Source organism: Anticarsia gemmatalis, chromosome 21 (genome assembly GCF_050436995.1).
Source record: "Anticarsia gemmatalis isolate Benzon Research Colony breed Stoneville strain chromosome 21, ilAntGemm2 primary, whole genome shotgun sequence".
Lineage (NCBI taxonomy): Eukaryota > Metazoa > Arthropoda > Insecta > Lepidoptera > Erebidae > Anticarsia > Anticarsia gemmatalis.
In genome coordinates, this window is record NC_134765.1 from 10,348,094 (window position 1) to 10,368,548 (window position 20,455).

Genomic DNA, 20,455 nt, shown 5'->3' on the forward strand with positions numbered 1-20,455 from the left:
ACTAATATTATAAAGCTGAAGAGTTTGTTTGTTTGTTTGTTTGTTTGTTTGAACGCGCTAATCTCGGGAACTACTGGTCCGATTTGAAAAATTCTTTCAGTGTTAGATAGCCCATTTATCAAGGAAGGCCATAGGCTATATAACATCACGCTGCGGTGTAGCAACGAAAAATGTTACATAAACGGGGAAAATTTTGACTCATTCTCTTAGGTGACGCAAGCGAAGTTGCGCGGGTCAGCTAGTATCAAATAAAAATATCATTAGCACTTACATGCACTTAATATCTACAGCTCTACACCAATAATAACTCTTTAGCAAAAGCAGGCAAGATCAAATTCAAATTGTACTTAATACAATGATCACCATACAAAGCCCTTTTGTTAATTTTCTTAAAGCGCTCCAGCAATGGACGCACTTTTAGCGCGCGCATATATCATATCCGATCATAGAGTTTTCTGATATCTCTTATGACATACTAGCTGACCCGCGCAACTTCGCTTACGTCACATAAGAGAGAATGGGTCAAAATTTCCCCCATTTTTACTGCTACTCTGCTCCTATTGGTCGTAGCGTGATGATATATAGCCTTTAGCCTTCATCAATAAATGGACTATTTAACACTGAAAGATTTTTCAAATCAGACCAGTAGTTCAAACAAACAAACTCTTCAGCTTTATAATATTAGTATAGATTTTTTAGTTAATTGAAGCTCTCAACCAAGGGTATTAATAAAGGGTTAACATATATTATGTTAAGGTCTTTGCACACCCACAATGAATATATCAAATTTTAGGCATGCAAGGTTTCATCACGATGTTTTCCATCACTGTTATAGCAAGTGATAATTATTCCTAATGCACACCTAACTTCGGAATGTCATTGGTGCGTTGCCTCGGGTTCGAATCGTCGAACCCGAGAAGACTACCCAAACAATATAATTACAATATAGCCATAGGTCTTCAGAATTGTAGTTACGCTTCTCGTTTTATTTACGCTAAATTCTTTCCACTCGCATAATTGACGTGTTTAACAGCTGATCATGAGATTCCAAGTACGATTCTTGAGTCAGTCAAAGTCTTATTGGGGTTTTTAATTTTCTGTTAGAATTTTAATTATGAGCCTGTAGTTTCGGTATGTGCATTAAGAGTATTGTTTACTAGCTACCTATGAATCTCACATAGTACTACAGCAATTGGTTACTCTAGTAAAGGGTTTCCTGACTCAGAGGGTCTGTAGACAACATGAAAATTACGCCGCGCGGTTCACCGTTGTATATTCTATGTTTGTTTGTCGCATGGCTAGTGGTCAACCTAGTGTCAAAGTTGTTTAAGCCGCCCGAGAGGCCTTTGACATGGCTTAACGACTGTTATCTTAGTAGACAAAAAACCGACTTTTTACGTGCCCTCCGAAGCACGGAGACGCCCAGCTCAAATACCACTATGCGGTCACCCATCTATGGAATGACCGTGCCAAGGGTTGCTTAAACCACAGATCGTGAGCGATGAGCGTATTTGGCTTTGGGCGGCTTACTTTCTATAGGAGTCCGCTAATCATAATAAAGTGACGCCAAGGGTCCGCACTAGAAAAAGCTTGGGAAACCCTGCTTTAGTAGACTCTCATCAGTCATCTTCTTATTCCGGGACCCAAAATCAAAATCAAATCATTTATTCATTTAGGTCACATTGGCACTTATGATAGTCGTTACAATAACTGAATCTACCACTAGCTCGGCAAGGGGGTAGAGCCTTATGAGAAGAGCTAGCAAGAAACTCAACACCCACATCCAGCAGTGGGACAAAAAAGTTTTAAACCTACTTTCTTCTTTAGGGACGGCAAGTTGAACTTGGACGAGTTCCGCCTGATCTGCAAGGCTCTGTTCCGTAACGACAAGGGTCATATCTACCCCCTCCCTGAGGAGAAGGCGCGCCACGTGTTCCAGGTGTTCGACAAAAATGGCGACGGCTTCATTGACAAAGAGGAGTTCACTTTCTGCTGGAACCATTGGATTAAAGTGGTGAGTAGATTTTGTAAACGTCGATTAGGCTTCCATTCCTCCTACGCTGATATACAGTCGCGTAATAAATTACAGGAATACAATATTTATTAAATGTTAATAGATCAATGTTTGTCTAGATCGTACGTCCAGTGAGTGCGTTCCTCATCGTGGACGTACAGAATGACTTCATCTCGGGCACGCTCAACATCAGCAAGTGTAACGCACAGCAAGATGGAAGCGAGGTGAGTCTACAAACACTATATCACCAAGTAGAATACACTTCTGTCTACAATTAGAATAAGTTAAGTCTGACCCTCTTATTCATAAAAATATATGAAGTTATAAAGTGATTTGTTTCTTTGACTCCTTAGCGAAAAAAAAGAGAAATCGTTTATAGTGAAATAGGTTTATAGTGTGTTCATAAATAAGAGGGTAAGATTTAAGTAAGATGGTGAACATACCACTAGTGAGAAATTACAGAAAAACAATACTTACGCAAGGAAATTAAAAACCTTTTTGTGTGTCATTATTATTTCTTTACTTATCTACATAATATCACACCTTTTTCTTATAGGGCTAGGTAAAGATCAAAGAACACCACTTGGTACGATCCTTGCACACTTCCCTAGCCTCATTCACATCCATACATCTTATCATACAGGACTGCGGAATACGAGTACGCCACAAAACTAGTCAAAAAGGAAATACAATGATATAATATATTTTTTACACATTTAGCTCCGATCCATAGTAGTAGTACATAGTAACCACACATAAATGTAAATATTTCACATAATGCATAAATACATTGTTATATACAACGGGCTTTTATTGCCGATAAAATTACATTGTCACAACAATTGCGAGAGTAATTATCATACAGGTTCCAAGCTGTGAACGCTAAATATTTACAAACAATGCACTTGTATCTCTCTGTACATTATGCAATTTATTAATGAGAGTTTTTCACGTCATGTAAGCTTATAAGGGGAATGATTTAGTTAATTTGAATTGGATGGACTGCCTCCGTGGCGCAGTGGTTTAGGTCGCCACGCCGCAACCACTGCGTCGGGAGGTCGTGGGTTCGATTCCCACACGGGACAATTATTTGTGCGATCCACAAATGATTGTTTCGGGTCTGGTTGTTCTTTGTGTCCGTTGTTTGTATGTTTGTAAAAGTCCCCGCGACACGAGAGCAATTCTTAGTGCGGGAGTTGTCTTTAAAAAAAAAAAATATTTACTAGAACGCTTGCGTTGACCCCCGAATAAATTACACGATATTTATATTGAATTGTTGTAATTTTATGTTAAATATACATAAATATAACAAGCTTGACATCCATACATATTTATTCACGTGACTTTACGCGCATTTTTCACTGGTTTTTAAAACTGAGTTTATGAAAACAAACATAGATAATATTATCAATAATTCTTAAATGTTCTTATCTCTCATTAAGTAATTGTGCAATAAAATTAGATACATTTGATTGTGTGATTGTGTTATCTTAGGAGGTCAAATCCTTGTAGCAAACTAGTTCATACGTCCGACTTTACCCGCTTTGAAACACATACATTTTACTGAATTTTACAAACAATAAGCCTGCCTCTGTGGCGCGGTAGGTAGTGTATCCAACTGCTGTCGGGTTTGATTCCCGGTCGAACAAAGTAATGTTGATTTTTTCTATTTTCTAATCTATACTTAATATTATAATTTATAATATTTATAATTTATAATTTATAATAATATTAGAAAGCTAACGAGTTTGTTTGTTTGAACGCGTTAATCGCAGTAATTACTGGTCCGATTTGAATAATTCTTTTAGTGGTAAATAGCCCATTTATCAAGGAAGGCTATGGGCTATAATAATATATCATTACGCTACGACCAAAAGGAGCAGAGTACCAGTAAAAAATGTTACAAAAACGGGGGAAAATGTGACCCATTCATTCCCGCGGGTCAGCTAGTTATTTATAATAGTCGTCCTGAGTTTGATAACTGCCCGGTAAATAGCAACTAGCTCGCCACCATGGGACTTACATACTTAATGGCGAAACAGGTGTATTTTATACACCATAGCATTATTATATGAATGTGTGTATCAATCTATGTACGTTCACCTGAATTAAAAATGTCTTGTATCGCGATTTTACAAACAAACAAACGGTAGATAAAAGTCGTGAAACTTTTGTCATGTAGTTGAAACTAGTAAAGGGATATAGAGATACCTTTACAAGTGCTAATAAATGATGCCTTTAGAACAGGGGTTCCCAACCTTTTCTTAGTGCGGGACCACTCTTATATTTTTCTTGGAAGCAGGGACCATTTTGTAGGTATATTAAAAATAAAGTGTAATAATCATCCTGAAAATTTAAATTTTTTAAATCTTTCGCGGACCATATTTTGACCTGGACCACAGGTTGGGAACCACTGCTTTAGAGTAACTAGTACATAAAAAATGTGACGTCATGTGTATGTATGCACTTAAACAGCTTGACGCTACAGTCTCAGACGATATTAGGTAACAAATTGTGATTACGAAACACCAATTATGTACTACGAAGCGGAAACATGTCGTTACGCCATTTACCTTTGAACCTAGACTAAACAGAGTTGGCTAGACAATTTTGCACGCAATATGCACACTCAAGCAGAAGAAAGGGACACACAAGGAGACCCTTGTCCAGCAGTGGGACATTAAAAAATATATGTCCCACTGCTGGGCGAGGGTCTCCTCTCGTAATGAGGGAGGGGTTAGGCCTTGGTCCAACTACACTGGACCAATGCGGGCGGGGACTGTGCATGTGCATACCCTCATAAGGACGTTATTATGCTACTAGCTGACCCGCGCCACTACGCTTGCGTCACATAAGAGAGAATGAGTCGTAATTTTCCCCGTTTTTGTAACATTTGTTACTGTTACTCTGCTTCTATTGGTCGTAGCGTGATGATATATAGCCTATAGCCTTCCTCGATAAATGGACTATCTAAGACTGAAATAATTTTCAAATCGGACCAGTCGTTCCTGAGATTAACGCGTTCGAACAAACAAACAAACTCAGCTTTATAATATTAGTAAGTATAGATGTAATTTTTTTCGCAAAGTTGCCTTGCCTTTGCCTTATCAGTCGTGCGTCAATAAATCCCAATAACAAACCATTTTGTGGTATGTATTACGTTTTTTCGTCCATATTAAGGGCTCATGAGATATTATTTGTCTACCGGGCCCTACCCTTCGTGCCAGCCCTCCATATCGCTCGGATTAGCATAATACGAACCAGCTCTTATCGAAAAATGATTTGATGACGTATTATTGTTTTGTGCGACGGAAAAATTACGGAAAACTTTCTATGCCAAGGACGAAGAACTGGGACTATATGTATATGGTCTTATACCATATTAGAGCCCGTACTGCCATACTTATATCTATACTTATGTATTAGTATCTGTTGTAAATGAGAACGTAGGGTAGTGTTTGACACGTTTTCGCGGCTAAATCGATATTTTTTTAGGTTCAAACTAAAAAGTCAACCACGGTAAATTAAAATTGTAAAGGACTATGGGCGGAATCGTCCCCACCCATCAACAAAAATGAAATGTAGCTCAATTGATATATCTTGGCAAGACGATATTTTTATACTATGGCGACATTGCCCAAATGCATGGGGTTCTCATAGTATCTTACGTTTAAACAAATATCTCGTTAACGTATTATTGACGACTAATTCCAAAATACATGCTCATTTATTTATTAATTAGTGCACAGCGGCGGACGCCGCATGCACATAAAGATAGCTGGGTACAAAATAACCCCCTCCCCCCGCTCTCCAACCCACGATTTTAGATCTGATCAGATTTTAATCTGCCAGCGCATCTGTTAGACAGCATTATAATTGACGAGTAAAAATAATTATTGAAATATGAAATCAATAACATGGGTTAACCATATAATGGAAATGATATAAGTATATTCATATGAGAGTGCCTCTGTGGCGCGGTCGGTAGTATATGCGACTGCGGTGCGAGAGGTCTCGGGTTCGAATCCTGGGTCGGGCCAAACAGTCTTTTCTGAGATTTTCTGTTAAGAATTTCCTAGAGATTGCCCGGAGTTAGGAAGTTGAGGTCGAAGACCTCCGTGCCTCGGAGAGCACGTAAAGCCGTCGGTCCTGCGCCTGACCTCTCACTGGTCGTGTCGGTTATCCGTCCCACCAAACTATGAGAGTGATGAAATAGAGAGTGTACCTGTGTATTGTGCACACACTTGGACACTATAAACAAAGTCCGGCACAGATGGCCAGTTTCAATGAAACTGACCGCCGTAGCCGTATATCGGCTAGGAGGACATTATTATACATATGAGTTAGTACTGTAATATAACAATAATGTTAAAATAACTTACAAATGTAAAATAAAAATATGTAATACGTTAAATAATAATTACAAATTGTTTTTTTTTTTAAATATATATTCCCACTGATTTATCAAAAACAAAGGATTTTAATTAAATAGGGGGCACTTTATGAACACGTTGGTATCAGTTCCATGTTTGTTGGTAGGTGGGGACGGAGCCCATACATTTTTGCCCATAGTCCTTTATCTTATAAGTATGTACTTAGAGGTATATAAGTGTTTATCAGTTAAAATATTTGGTTACCATAGTACAAGCTCTGCTTAGTTTGGAATCAAATGAGTGAGTTGTCTAATAATAAAGCTTTTTCCCAATGTAGCCTATGTGAGACTCAGGTCTACAACTATATTTATACTAAATTCCATCAGAATCGGATCAATGGTTAAGTCTTGAAAGCGTAACAAACTAACAGACACACTTACCCCCAGTTTCTAAGGTACATTTAGTGGTAGTTTATCTATTCAAACTGTCATGTTTAAATTACCTTAAACGCTATTGAATAGACAAACTAAAATTAAATTTACTTCAGAAACTTGGCATTAGACGTTAATAACTTTCGCTAAAACGTATATAAATTAAAGAAAAATCCGTGAAAAAGCACTATTTGTTACTAAAATGCATTTAACATAATATATCTCCTTGCTACTACAACTTAGTGTCATATTGTATTCCCACACGAAACAAATATTTATGTGCTCCAACAACAGTTGTGCCGTGTTCCAATATACTTGAGTCTATGATTTGTATGTTTGTAAAATTAGCATGAGGTGCTTATAACCAGTAGCTCTATGTTTACTAAACGATCAGAAAGATAATTGGGGTAAGCAAAATTTGGGAGTTTAAACTAGATTTAAAATGTTCTGTTTTGGTTTCGTGAAGAAGTCAATTTATAACGTGACTGTCCGACTGCTAAGCACGGGCGTCCTTCTGTGATGAAATAACAGCTAGGCTTCGAGGCTTCGAGGCCTTTAATCTATACTAATATTATAAAGCTGAAGAGTTTTTTTGAACGCGCTAATCTCAAGAACTACTGGTCCGATTTGAAAAAATCTTTCAGTGTTAGATAGAATCTTTATTGAGGAAGGTTATAAGCTATATATCATCACAATACGACCAATAGGAGTAGAGTACCAGTAAAAATTGTTACCAAAACGGGGAAAATTTTGACCCATTCTCTCTTATGTGACGCAAGCAAAATTGCGCTAGTCAGCTGGTCTCAATTTTACGTTTAATTGCTTTAAAAACTGATAACTACTAAACAACTTATAGATCATTTTGTGAGATATTCGGTATGTTTTTTTGCCTAGCGTAGGAAAATCAGAGCCTAACTCTCGCTATTTGACGGAGACTCGAGGAGTGAGTGGGACAGTAAAACAGTTTTTTTTTCTGTTAATTCTTGACCGTTTTTTTATGAAACTTTGCATCCGTAAGATTTCTGCAACAGTTTCCGAAGGAAAGCAACCGGGTGGACTCAAGGCGGGCTAAAGGGTCACCCTCTTTCGTGACAAGTGGTGACCCGAGCTAAGTAATTCCGTAATAAATGATCTTTTCTTTAATACCTTACCCACAATACGAAGTACAATAGAAAATCATTTCAAACTTAACCAAAATATACCTTTTTTTTATTATTATCGAGGGGGAAATCTTCTGTAAGATACCCGACTTTCATAAGTACTGAAAGTCGTGTTATGTCGGATTCCTACCGACTAAAACCACCCTCGACCAGCCAACGGCACTAATCAGGGAAACTTTGGTACCGCTGAATGCTATCCAAAGTTTTCCTATGTACCTTGCTGAAAAGCACACCTCTTGTGAAATCAATCACCACAAACCAAAATATACCTAGCGTTAAATTGCTACGGCTGTCAAAGGCTACACATTATGTTATTGTATATCATGGCCAATTCTTGCTCGAGTCATTGTGACTATGTCCTTTACCACCGATGGGGCGTGCAATGACGTACACACACACACACACACACGCGCACACACACGCTCCAATCAATGGGTTTGTTGAATCGATAGCATTGCCAAGAGATGGCCACAAATTATAGATTTTTGATACAACTGCCTAGATACTTGTTGTTGTTAATCTTATCAGTTTCACTTGTATATTGTTTTGATTATAATGTTGGAGATAAAATTCGCTTTAAATTAAAGTCAAAAAATGAAATAATTTATAAATTTTGGTTTATTTTAGCTAGTCTGAGTGGATTCTATCATGCATTTCAATCTCCTATTTAAGGCCTAGTTATTATTTCATCCCCTATTTAAGGCCTAATTAGGGGTTAATTTTTGAATAAAACATCAGCCTTGTTAGAATTCATACCTTAAACTACCACCATTAAAACAGTTATTAAAATCGGTCCAGTAGTTTATGCGTAAAAGCCGTATAGACACAGACAGACTTTATGCCTTTCCAAAGTATTTAAAATATGGAAGCATACTTCCTTTCCATAGAATCAAAATAGAACTGGTACCATAAACAATTCGATATTCTCTATTGCACTTAGATTAATAAACTAGTACTAAAATAGTTCCTGAAAGCATGCAACTGAATAGTTTTCATATCGATTTTAACAATAACATGAAAATACACTGAATTTTCTACATTTGATTTGACTATTATAGATACTATTGAATAAAATTGCAGATACGGGTGTATCTTTTTATACTGTGGCGTAGAAAAAAATACACGTGTACAATTAAAAGAAGGTTTGTTGTGATTTTTTTTTATTTATATCTTTGAACATAATCATAATCATTTATTTGCCAGAAATGTGGTAATAACAATGATATTAAAAACAATTTATAGGAGCAGTACACATTTCGCCATAACATTACAGAATGCAAATATTAATAACTAGCTGACCCGCGCAACTTCGCTTGTGTTACATAAGCGTAAAAAATTTTCCCCGTTTTTGTAACATTTTCCACTGGTACTCTGCTCCTATTGGTAGCCCCAACTAGCACACAAGCTGCTTATACAGTCGTTATACAGCCTGATAGTTGTATAAGAGTCGTTCAAATGCTGTACAATTCTCTATAAGTTGTATACTAGCTATTTAAAAAACCCTTTAACAGCTAGGCGGGACAGTAGCCGTTTAGTAGGAAACTAATGACTTATAGTGATATATGAGCATGTAATTGCATCGCTAGACAGCCTAGGGAAGTATAACTGAGTTAATGGAATCTTCTATAACACCGTTAACTGTATAAGGGGACTTTAGGAGATAAAGGAGTTTAAACGGAGTTATGCGTTGCGCTTATAGCGCTCAAGAGCGTAAATAAGCTTTTTGTAATGCCTTAGGTTCTATAACAGATTTTTTTAGGGCTAGTGTATTACTCATCTATAAAAGAGTTGCGTAGGTCTTTAATAGCGCCTTGAGCGTTATATCAGATATTTATATGGCTTCTGTACGGCAAATAGATGTATAAGGTATCATTCGAAACATTTTTACAGCCATGGGGATTACAGAATGGAGAATGTTACTAGGTATGCCAAATCGCTTTAAATTTTGACACAGTATAGCCTGTGTGTATACATATAAACTAGTTTTTGTTTCAGTCAAAAATACCGAATAGTTTTGATTTTATAAGCATTCAAAGTTTCGAAAAATATCGAGTCCCGCTAACGGCCGCGTGAGTGGTTGTGACGTCATACTACTACACTTGCGCCGCGCGGGCCGCGTCCCGCTTAGTATTAAGTTGCCAGCCGTTGTTGTTGGTGTAATAACTTGCGCAGTATTTTGTTGTGTTTGCATCCGCTTATTACATTTATAGTGTAGTAATAGTAAATATTATTCAATTAATAAAATGGATGAAGGATTTGAAAAAGGGCAATCGGATAATCTACCTAAAATAGATGAAAATAATGTTTGCGCATTATTTATCAACAAATAGAGATTTTGTTGCCTCCGGAATCCTTTTTATTATTATAAATACGAAAGTTTGTGAAAATGTATGCATGTATGTATACATACTATTGTATTATATGTATACTATTTATTTATTTGTACTATTTACTCCGTACGTTTGGCGCAGTGGTTTAAGCGGTCACCTCGCCGCAATAACCGTAGCGCCGCGTATGGAGGTTTTGAATCCCATCCGGGACAAATCTTTGTGTGATGCGCACGAGTATTTGTTCTGGTTGTCAATTTATCTATATATTGAGAAGTATATGAGTATGTTTATCAGTTATTTGGTTACCATTGTACAAGCTCTGCTTAGTTTGGAATCAAATGACCGTGTGTGATTTGTCCAGCAATATTTAATATTTAATTAAATATTTAATGTATGTATATAGGTATGTATGTATATATGTATGTACGTATGTATGGATGTTTGTATGTATGTATGGATGTTTGTTACTCTTTCACGCAAATGTGACTGAACCGATTACGATGACATTTGGTATATAGGTAGCTGAAGGCCCAGAATAACACATAGGCTACTTTTTATCCCGGAGTTCCCGAGGGATCGGGATTTACACGGGAAGGGTTTCCATGGAGACGAAGTCGCGGGCGGCCTCTAGTATATTATACATATTTGTAATATCTATACTAGAATATTAGAAAGCTGAAGAGTTTGTTTGTTTGAACGCGCTAATCTCAGGAACTATTGGTCCAATTTAAAAAAAAACTTTCACTGTTAGCTAGTCCATTTATCGAGGAAGGCTATAGGCTATATATCATCACGCTACAACCAATAGGAGCAGAGTATTAATAAAAAATGTTACAGAAACGGGGGAAATTTTGACCCATTCTCTTTTATGTGACGCAAGCGAAGTTGCGCGAGTCAGCTAATGTTAGATATTCACGATCACGCATATTATAAAGAAACAATTTTTAATCGGAATAATCGCGTACCTACTTATTGATCTTACATTTTTCCTGCCACTGTAAAAACAATAAATTCGCGATCAATCCGGTTAGAAATTGTTTCATTATAAGATAAATTTAATTATTATTACTTATATACTTACCTACATAAAATTTTATTACATTTAGGCACAACGTATGATTTCCTAGTATTTGAATTGAACATTTTTAAAAGTATTTAGGTATAATTTCAACGCACCGAGCGCGCGACCGCAAGCGGACTGTGTGAGCCAGACTGAGCGTAGTGTAGAGTGACGTCACACCGTCCCCGAGAGCAAGAATCGTGCGGTTACAACTTGTTTTACTTATAAATCGGAAACTAATTGAGATATCGAAGTAATTCTTTCACTAGTATTTTTTATTTTTAACAAAGAATAAGGAGGGCTAAAAATCAAAATTTGTTAACATTCTCCATTATGTTAAGCACCTAAAGCGCTATAACCGAGTAATATACCTTTATACTAAAGCTTAAAATTATTATCATAATATATTTACATAGATGCAGTGGTGGTTCAGTCTGTCAACTGTTTTTAAAGAATAAATAAAATAAAATAAAATAAAATAAAATAAAATAAAATAAAATAAAATAAAATAAAATAAAATAAAATAAAATAAAATAAAATAAAATAAAATAAAATAAAATAAAATAAAATAAAATAAAATAAAATAAAATAAAATAAAATAAAATAAAATAAAATAAAATAAAATAAAATAAAATAAAATAAAATAAAATAAAATAAAATAAAATAAAATAAAATAAAATAAAATAAAATAAAATAAAATAAAATAAAATAAAATAAAATAAAATAAAATAAAATAAAATAAAATAAAATAAAATAAAATAAAATAAAATAAAATAAAATAAAATAAAATAAAATAAAATAAAATAAAATAAAATAAAATAAAATAAAATAAAATAAAATAAAATAAAATAAAATAAAATAAAATAAAATAAAATAAAATAAAATAAAAACATTTTCAAACTATTTTAATATTCAACGACTGACCCCTAAAAGTACGAGTAAAATGCTGGTGTGCGACCAAAACAGTTATATTGAAGCACTCCTATGCCACAACTGCAGAACCTTGAGGTCTACAACAGCAAACACTAGAGCCTTTGTACAGCTTAAGGCGCTAGAGCAGATGTAACCAACTCTGAGAGCTGCTTGATCGAGACGCCATTATAGCATTTGGTAAACATATTTTTTGAGGTTATTACGATCTTTTGAAGATCATATAAATCTATAGCCTGGTAACGTTAACATAATTAAAATCATTTTTATTACCTATAACCCTAATTAAATTATCGGTAACCCTCAAAGTCTTATTTATGTTCAAAATACAATTTCCAAATCCACATATCTATATAATTTTTGCACTTAAAACTGAATATTTTGAGGGCGCATGAAAATATTGACGATAATATACATATATATTGACAGCAAACTGGAACTCGCACTTTCATATCACGTACACAAAGAAATAAAAGCGATAGACTACTTGTTATTTTAGTAATCCAATCCGTAAAAATAAAATGTCTCCTCATTTGTCACTGATGATTCATTTTAAAAAAAATATATTTAGTTTACACCATAATAAACCGACTATATTACTAATTTAGAGCGTTAGCATTTATAACCGTTACACAGTAGCGCTAAAATAAGGTAAAGGTGGTATAATCGCGCTGCAAGAGCTTTTTCGAACGCTCGTGGCGCTAACCACCTCTGTACAACAGCTGGTAAGCGCCACGAAGCTGCGAAAAAGCTCTTGTAGCGCGATTATACCACCTTCATCTTATTTTAGCGCTCCTGTATTACTACTATACTACGTACTATTATAATTACTATTTACGACCACTGTACATCCAATGTCGAGCTATAAGCTGGACAGTATGGGCCTATTTGACGCTACAAGAGATCTGTAGCCGCTTATAGAACCACTATACTTCTTACTAAGGAGCCTAAGGCGTTATAAAAAACCTTTAACCGGCCATTGTGCAGCTTGTTATAGCGCTTGTGTGCTAGTTGGGAGTAGCGTGATGATATATGGCCTATAACCTTCCTCGATAAATGGACTACCTAACACTGCAAGAATTTTTTAAATCGGACCAGTAGTTCCTGAGATTAGCGCGTTCAAACAAACAAACAAACTCTTCAGCTTTATAATATTATAGTATAGATAGGAATCATATTCAAATAATAAAATTAACAATTAGACATCACAGTGAAACACAAAAGCTTCAGTTTTGTTTTATTTTATTTTGATGAGATTAAACAAGGGATATCCAAGTAGTGCATAGTTTAAATTCGAATAACATTTCATTTTTTAAATACAAAAACCCACTCACTATAATAGCTCTTGTATGGCAATTTTCACAATCATATTACTATAAAAATAATACAAGCCGTAAATGTAAACCGAAAGTGCAAGCTTTCTTAAATAATAAAAATATGTGTCTTGATTTGGAGGTTAAAGAAAATATCGCCAGAAAAATTCTAGTAAAAGAGTTATTTTTTAAAAACGCAATTTTAAATAAAACTAATAAAAATAGTGCTCTGAGCTCTCATTAAACAACTATCCCGGATGCTGTAAAAAGTCTTCGGCTTATGAACCTAATGACAAATCTAATGAAAACAAACCATTCAGTTATTCTCATTGAAAAAAACCTACTTAGATTTTTTTTCCTAGATTTTAGCTTGCAAAAAACGAACAATGACACGTGTTTGTATTAACCAATCAGTCATTCAACAACACAAATGTTCGACATCTGGTCATGCGCATCGTTATTTAACTATCTATGTACTATAGTATCTATAGCTATGTATCTATGTATACATGCACCGGGAGTGTCCCAGCCTCGTCACCGATTACTAAGAAATAATACCTATTACATCATTGTGTGAGTTTGAGGAAAAATATGCAGTTTTTTAATGATTTCCTTCTTTCAATCACTTTGTTTTGAACAAGAGTAAATATTTTTAGATTCTGTGTTGTTTTGTTTTGATATAATGATGTCCTAAAGCAAAGATCAGGTTGTATTTATCTTTTGTGAAACGCAAATACAGAAAAAAAGGCAATTGAAGGATTTATTCAGAGATAAAATAGTTAGTATAATGGTAAAATTACAATTGATTAATTACTAGCTTATGGCTCTCCGCGACTTCAAAGAATATTATTTGTTAATCTAGGTTATAAAACTATTTATGTATCAAATCCGTTAAGCAGTTTTTCGTGAAAGAGTAACACACATACGATACATGCATTCTCACAAACTTTCGCGTTAATTATGTAAGAAGGATTACTTTTACTTTCTACTATTGTGAAAATTGATTTATTAATTTGATTTTTCGTAGTGTCTTGCGATGAGTATTACTGTTGACAAATATAATAATAAAACCAAGTTGCAATAAGCACTTTCAGTGATACCCTTCCTAAACAATATACCACGTTTTTAGCAAACGGCAATTTAAAAGTTGCCAGAGTGAAAAATAACAGCAACACAACTACACATAATAGATATTATCTACGTCGACCTTCGGAAGATCGCGTGAAGGCAACACTTTAGCACTTTTAAAAGTATTGGCACAAAGGTGGAATAGAGCCATAATTTCCGTTGCATGCTATATCTGCACTATTGATACGAAAACTTTACCACGGAATGATACAAACAGCTCCATTGATTTACTATTTTTAATACTGCTTTGATTTAAAGGTCGCGTAATGCGGATTTATTTTGTTTGCGCAGAATGTTTTTTGAAGGTCTTATAGGGTTCCGTACCCAAATGGTAAAAACAGGACCTTATTACTGAGACTTCGCTGTCTGTCACGTCTGTCACGAGGCTGTATCTCTTAAGCTATATATATAGACGAATTTTTTTTATGATATAATAATCAGAATAAAATAAATGTTAGAGGAAGCTCCCTGCAACGTACATATCGAACTCGCTCTTGGCCGGTTTTTATACTGTGGCGCTACCAACCCGCACTAGGCCAGCGTGGTGGGCTCACGCCCTTACCCTTAATTAAGGCCTCGTGATTCTCAATTTAGAAGAAAATGCTTTCCCAGCAGTATGTATTAACTTATAATAAAATCTCTTTGGCTTCAAGAATCACAAATGAGTACACGGTTCATTAGGTTTCTTTCAGTGAGCTCGTGAGGTACCCAAATATCGAGCTTTTTGTGTAGAGAAATATTTTATTGCAAGTTCGTACATACTATCATGCGAAAACACTTTTTCCCTGACCTAATATTTCAGGATTGCGTACCTAACCAGCCAACCATTAAATTATATTTATAATTGTATGTTAGCAATCAATGTTAATAGTATGAAACTTTACAACAGTATCTATACTTGAATGTAATCTTTTGATTACTACTTGATTTCAAGTGCTTAGTGCATACTATAATATATTATACTAGCTGACTCGCGCAACTTTGCTTGCGTCACATAAGAGAGAATGAGTAAAATTTTCCCCGTTTTTGTAACATTTTTTACTGGTACTCTGCCCCTTTTGGTCTTAGCGTGATGATTTATAGCCTTCCTCAATAAATGGGCTATCTAACACTGAGTAATTTTTCAAACCGGACCCGTAGTTCCTGAGATTAGCGTGTTCAAACAAACAAACTCTTCAGCTTTATAATATTAGTATAGATTGTTGTATATTAACGTTATGACAGGTGGCATGCTTATCACGTTTTAGGCCTGAAATCGAAAATGATAAGGATATTATCTTGGGTATGATATTGAGTATTTGTAAGGAACTCTCTTAAAGCTCCTATAGTAGGTATCTTTATTAATAAACAATTATGTGCATCAAGGATTTTAAGAAAATATATTCTCAATAAACAGAATAGCATTATGAGGTAACATACCAAACCAAACCGTACAGCGGACTAATCACGTATCTCAGTTGACAGCTAGTGTACGTAAAATTGATGGTCGCTATTCAGTACATTGCTGCTTTGACGTAGTGTTAATCACTGTGTTCTAAGAGATAACACAATGTAAAGCGTAGTGACTTTCAAATAGTTGTCAACTGAGATACGTGACCCCCGGGCAAACCTATTGCTACATATTTTTTACCGTATATACGTCTGAAAAGATAACTAGAGATAATTCCGTTAATATAAAGCTAGACGTGCAATTATAATCCAGACAACATATGATTGGATTTGGACTTTCTTGAAAAAACATATATCTTATTTTAACAACATAGGATATGACGAAGTATTAAAAAATATGTCAAATGCCTAAAAGTCATATTGTATCTTTTCTTTATGCCTAAATTACTAAACCGATTTAAATGAGATTTTAAACAAAGACAGTTTAAGACCCGAGAAAGAGCATACCTAGTCGGTCGCGGGCGACGTTCACGGGCGAAGTCGCGGGCAAGAGGTAGTATAGAATAATAAAGTAGTTAGCTTATAATTTGTTAGAAAATTACCGCATTGCTTGTAATTGTATGACCTAACAATATATCATTAGAAAATAATTTAATTTTTATCGATCAATCAATTTTGTGATATGTTTTCTACAATATCGTTGATGAAATTTCTATAAAACGCCGTATAATAATTCGAGTAGGTTTCTATTCTTGGTGATTAATCATTGAAATTGACAGTATGTCAACATTTGGTAGGTAATTGATTAGTTTCAATCGATAATTTTTGTTTACATAATTGGACAATTTGATTGTGAAGCGAAACTAACTTCGTAACTAGTATTTTTCATAACTTTTGATGGAAATACCTGTGTATAATTTTCAGTACGATGTATTGCCGATATGTTATATTTAGGGTCTTTCTAGTCTCGTCTTTTCTTATTATCATTGCATTAGCTAAAATCAATATATCGGGAAGAAAACTAAAACTAAAAATGTTATCCTACTAATATTATAATTGAAAAAGTTTGTGAGAATGTATGTATGTATGTTTGTTACTCTTTCACGCAAATACTACTAAACCCGTTACTATGAAATTTGGTATATAGATAGCTGAAGACCCAGAATAACACATAGGCTACTTTTTATCCCGGAGTTCCCGAGGGATCGGCATTTACACGGAAAGGTTTTCCACGCGGACGAAGTTGCGGGCGGCCTCTAGTTAATTATAATACCAATCAGAGCGTAATTTTTGCATATATTTTTGAATTACTTCTAGTTTGTTTTGATTAACATTCGCATTTTCTTTCAAATGAACGTAAAATAATGTAAATATTAACTAAAAATCAACCTTCAAAATAACAGACCGCTTCAAATCAGTCTCAAAAATAATCTAGTATTAAGAAATGCTTTTGGCGCGAAGACATCAGAGGCATAAAGGTGTAAAACAACTTAAACTAACGCCTTGTTAATCAAACTTGTAAAAGCCATTTAATTTAACCTTTTCCAAAAAGTAAATTGCCTGTCAAATTGTAACACCTTCAAAATAGTGTGAAGTTTTGAAACAGCTGGAGTTAACACCTATCAGCCATCGCTATTAGTCCATCAACTGGGTACCTCCGTGCCTGGTACCGAGTAACGGGTTAGATTCGCTTGTAAAATTGCTTTTTTGGTGTTTAATGACGTCATTGATGCGGCTTTCACTGCAACGATTTCGTGACTTGGTAGTTTTTGGATAGATTTTTATTTTTTGTTAGGTTGGACTTGGCAGGGTTACCTAGATTTTCTCGTTTTGCGTGTACCTTTAATTTAGTTTGCTTGATTTAGGTTACTGTCATAGTATGTAGGGTAGGTTTTAAAGCAACTCTTATACTAGTTTTTGATTCATATTTTCATTAATTTGAAATCACACAAATATCTTTGTCTAAAAAGACTAGGGACAGATAAGTGACAATAAAGATAATTGCTTTATTACTTTTATCCTCTAAGACAGTGGCCGGGCAGTCCCAAATCAGAGCTTTGTCCAATTCCCAGAGTCTTCTTCTGCTACTCTATGAGGCACATACCTACATCTTTAACAGTCTGGAAATGCTTGCATAGTAGTCCGTTACCCTAAAATTAGCCTGAAAATTTTCTTAAGAGTTTAGGCCTCAGTAACACTTCCAAAAAAGGCTTTTTCTACCAACCTTAGTTACAACTGATTTCAAAATAAATGGTAAACTTTTCCTACAAATTCTAACAATAATTTAATGCAAAGAAAGCGCAGTTAGTTATATTTGTATTGAAGCGACCTTGCCCTTCGTAGCTGATGGTATTGCAAGAACCAAGTTTATATTGATTCATTTACTTATTACTTAGCCTTTGTCTAGAAAAAAGAAAATTCTAACTAGGTTTTAAATATAGGAGTTGTGTTTCTTCTTTCCTCAGAAACTTTTATTTTTCATTGTAACAAGTATATTAGAAATAATTGTCACATGCTCCAACGGTGAAGGAAAACATCGTGAGGAAACCTTGCATGCCTAAAATTTGTTTATTACATTACTGAGGGCATGCAAAGTTCCCAACCCGCACTTGGCCAGGTGGTGGACTCAAGGCCTAACCTCTGGCTCATTACGGGAGGAGACCCTTGCCCAGCAGTGGCATAGTAATGGGTTTAATTTATTATTTTTATTTTATTGCAACAAGAAGGTCCTACCAGTCAAATCAGCTACTCTTTATGAAATGTCAAAAACACATTGTAGTATAGAAGTGCGACGTAGTGACGTCACTATGTCATAATTTCGTTGGTATCAAATGAGTGTCTAATAAAATGTTTCAGGCTGTAATAATTACAATTTCAACATTATTTACGAAAAAAGCAATATAGTCTGAGCATTTTAGATGAACCTTTTACGAGTACGAGTTTAATAATTTTTCGTTAACCCAGTCAACTACCATATTATATTAATTTAAACAATCTTCCGCTAGTGTCGTTTCGATTAATTATATCTATCTTAGCTTTTATAATTTCTTTTTTCATCAAATATTATACTGCGGTTTTCACTAATATTTTATCAACATTTGATAAAGTCAGATAGCTTATCCGAAAAAAGTCTGTCTACTTTTTTGCTTTTGCGTATTAGAAAATTGGAGTGTGTGGTTTCAAATTTTACTCTCTCCTTTAGCGCTCTTTGATATTAAGTATACCATCTATATAAATAAAAATGAATCACCGACATACATGTTCGCGCATAACTTTTCAAAAATTAGATTCATTTGGATAATTCCTTTTTAATATGTTTGTAACTGACGGGACAAGGTTTGCATAGGATCGATGGGATCAGATTTCCTACTGTAATGGCATCAACGGTATAAAATTGTACTATACACGGATGAATTCGGGCGAGACCGCTATCATATAATAAAATAGATACAGTTTAGTATTCCCCTTTTATTCATAAACACACTATAAACCTATTTTAGTTAAAAAAAACTACAGTATGTTTTCTCTTTTTCATTTCGCTAAGGAGTGAAAGAAACAAAACTCTTTATAAGCCTGACTTCATATATGTTTATAAATAAGAGGGTTAGTATATAGATGTAGTCAACACAATAAACACCATAAATACTGATATAATAAAGCTGAAGAGTTTGTTTGTTTGTTTGAACGCGCTAATCTCAGGAACTACTGGTCCGATTTGAAAAATTATTTCAGTGTTAGATAGCCCATTTATCGAGGCTATATATCATCACGCTACGACCAATAGGAGCAGAGTACCGGTAAAAAATGTTACAAAAACGGGGAAAATTTTGGCTCATTCTATCTTATGTGACGCAAGCGAAGTTGCGCGGGTCAGCTAGAACACCATAAACGTTGATAAAAGCCTCCAATCAGTTCAAAAGCGCGGTCTTTTCATGCGACGGAAGTCATTACTAAAAACGGTTTAATTTCATTAATTCCTCAATGAATACACAAATTATAATTTGCGATGACAATGGACTGTGGGGGGGAGGAGGGAGGGGGTACAATAATAGTAATAGGCTTGTCATCTACCGCCTTTGTGTGGAGTTTTAGCAGTTTTATTACTATACATAAAGGTTTAATTATAGATTTCTGAATCATTTCCATTAAAGTCATTTTGGCTATTAATCTACTGGTTATATACTACACGATTGTTGAATACGTCAAAATAATGCATTTGAAGGTTCTCTACTTAGTTGTCAGACTATAGTTAATTTATTGTTTGTCTCGTAACTACTCTGTAATTCTTGTATATTGTGGAGAAAATTAAAAAAAAAAACATTATTTA

The 20,455-nt window shown here is 34.7% G+C and overlaps 1 protein-coding gene across 1 annotated transcript in view; it reads left to right on the forward strand.

Annotated features, from left to right (window-relative positions):
• Nucleotides 1-20,455, forward strand: part of Naam (Nicotinamide amidase) — a 38,660-nt gene that overhangs the window by 1,023 nt on the left and 17,182 nt on the right. The window contains exons 3-4 of the mRNA XM_076128403.1: nt 1,828-2,014; nt 2,134-2,238. Coding sequence (XP_075984518.1) covers nt 1,828-2,014; nt 2,134-2,238 — 292 coding nt within the window. The remainder of the gene's footprint in view (nt 1-1,827; nt 2,015-2,133; nt 2,239-20,455) is intronic.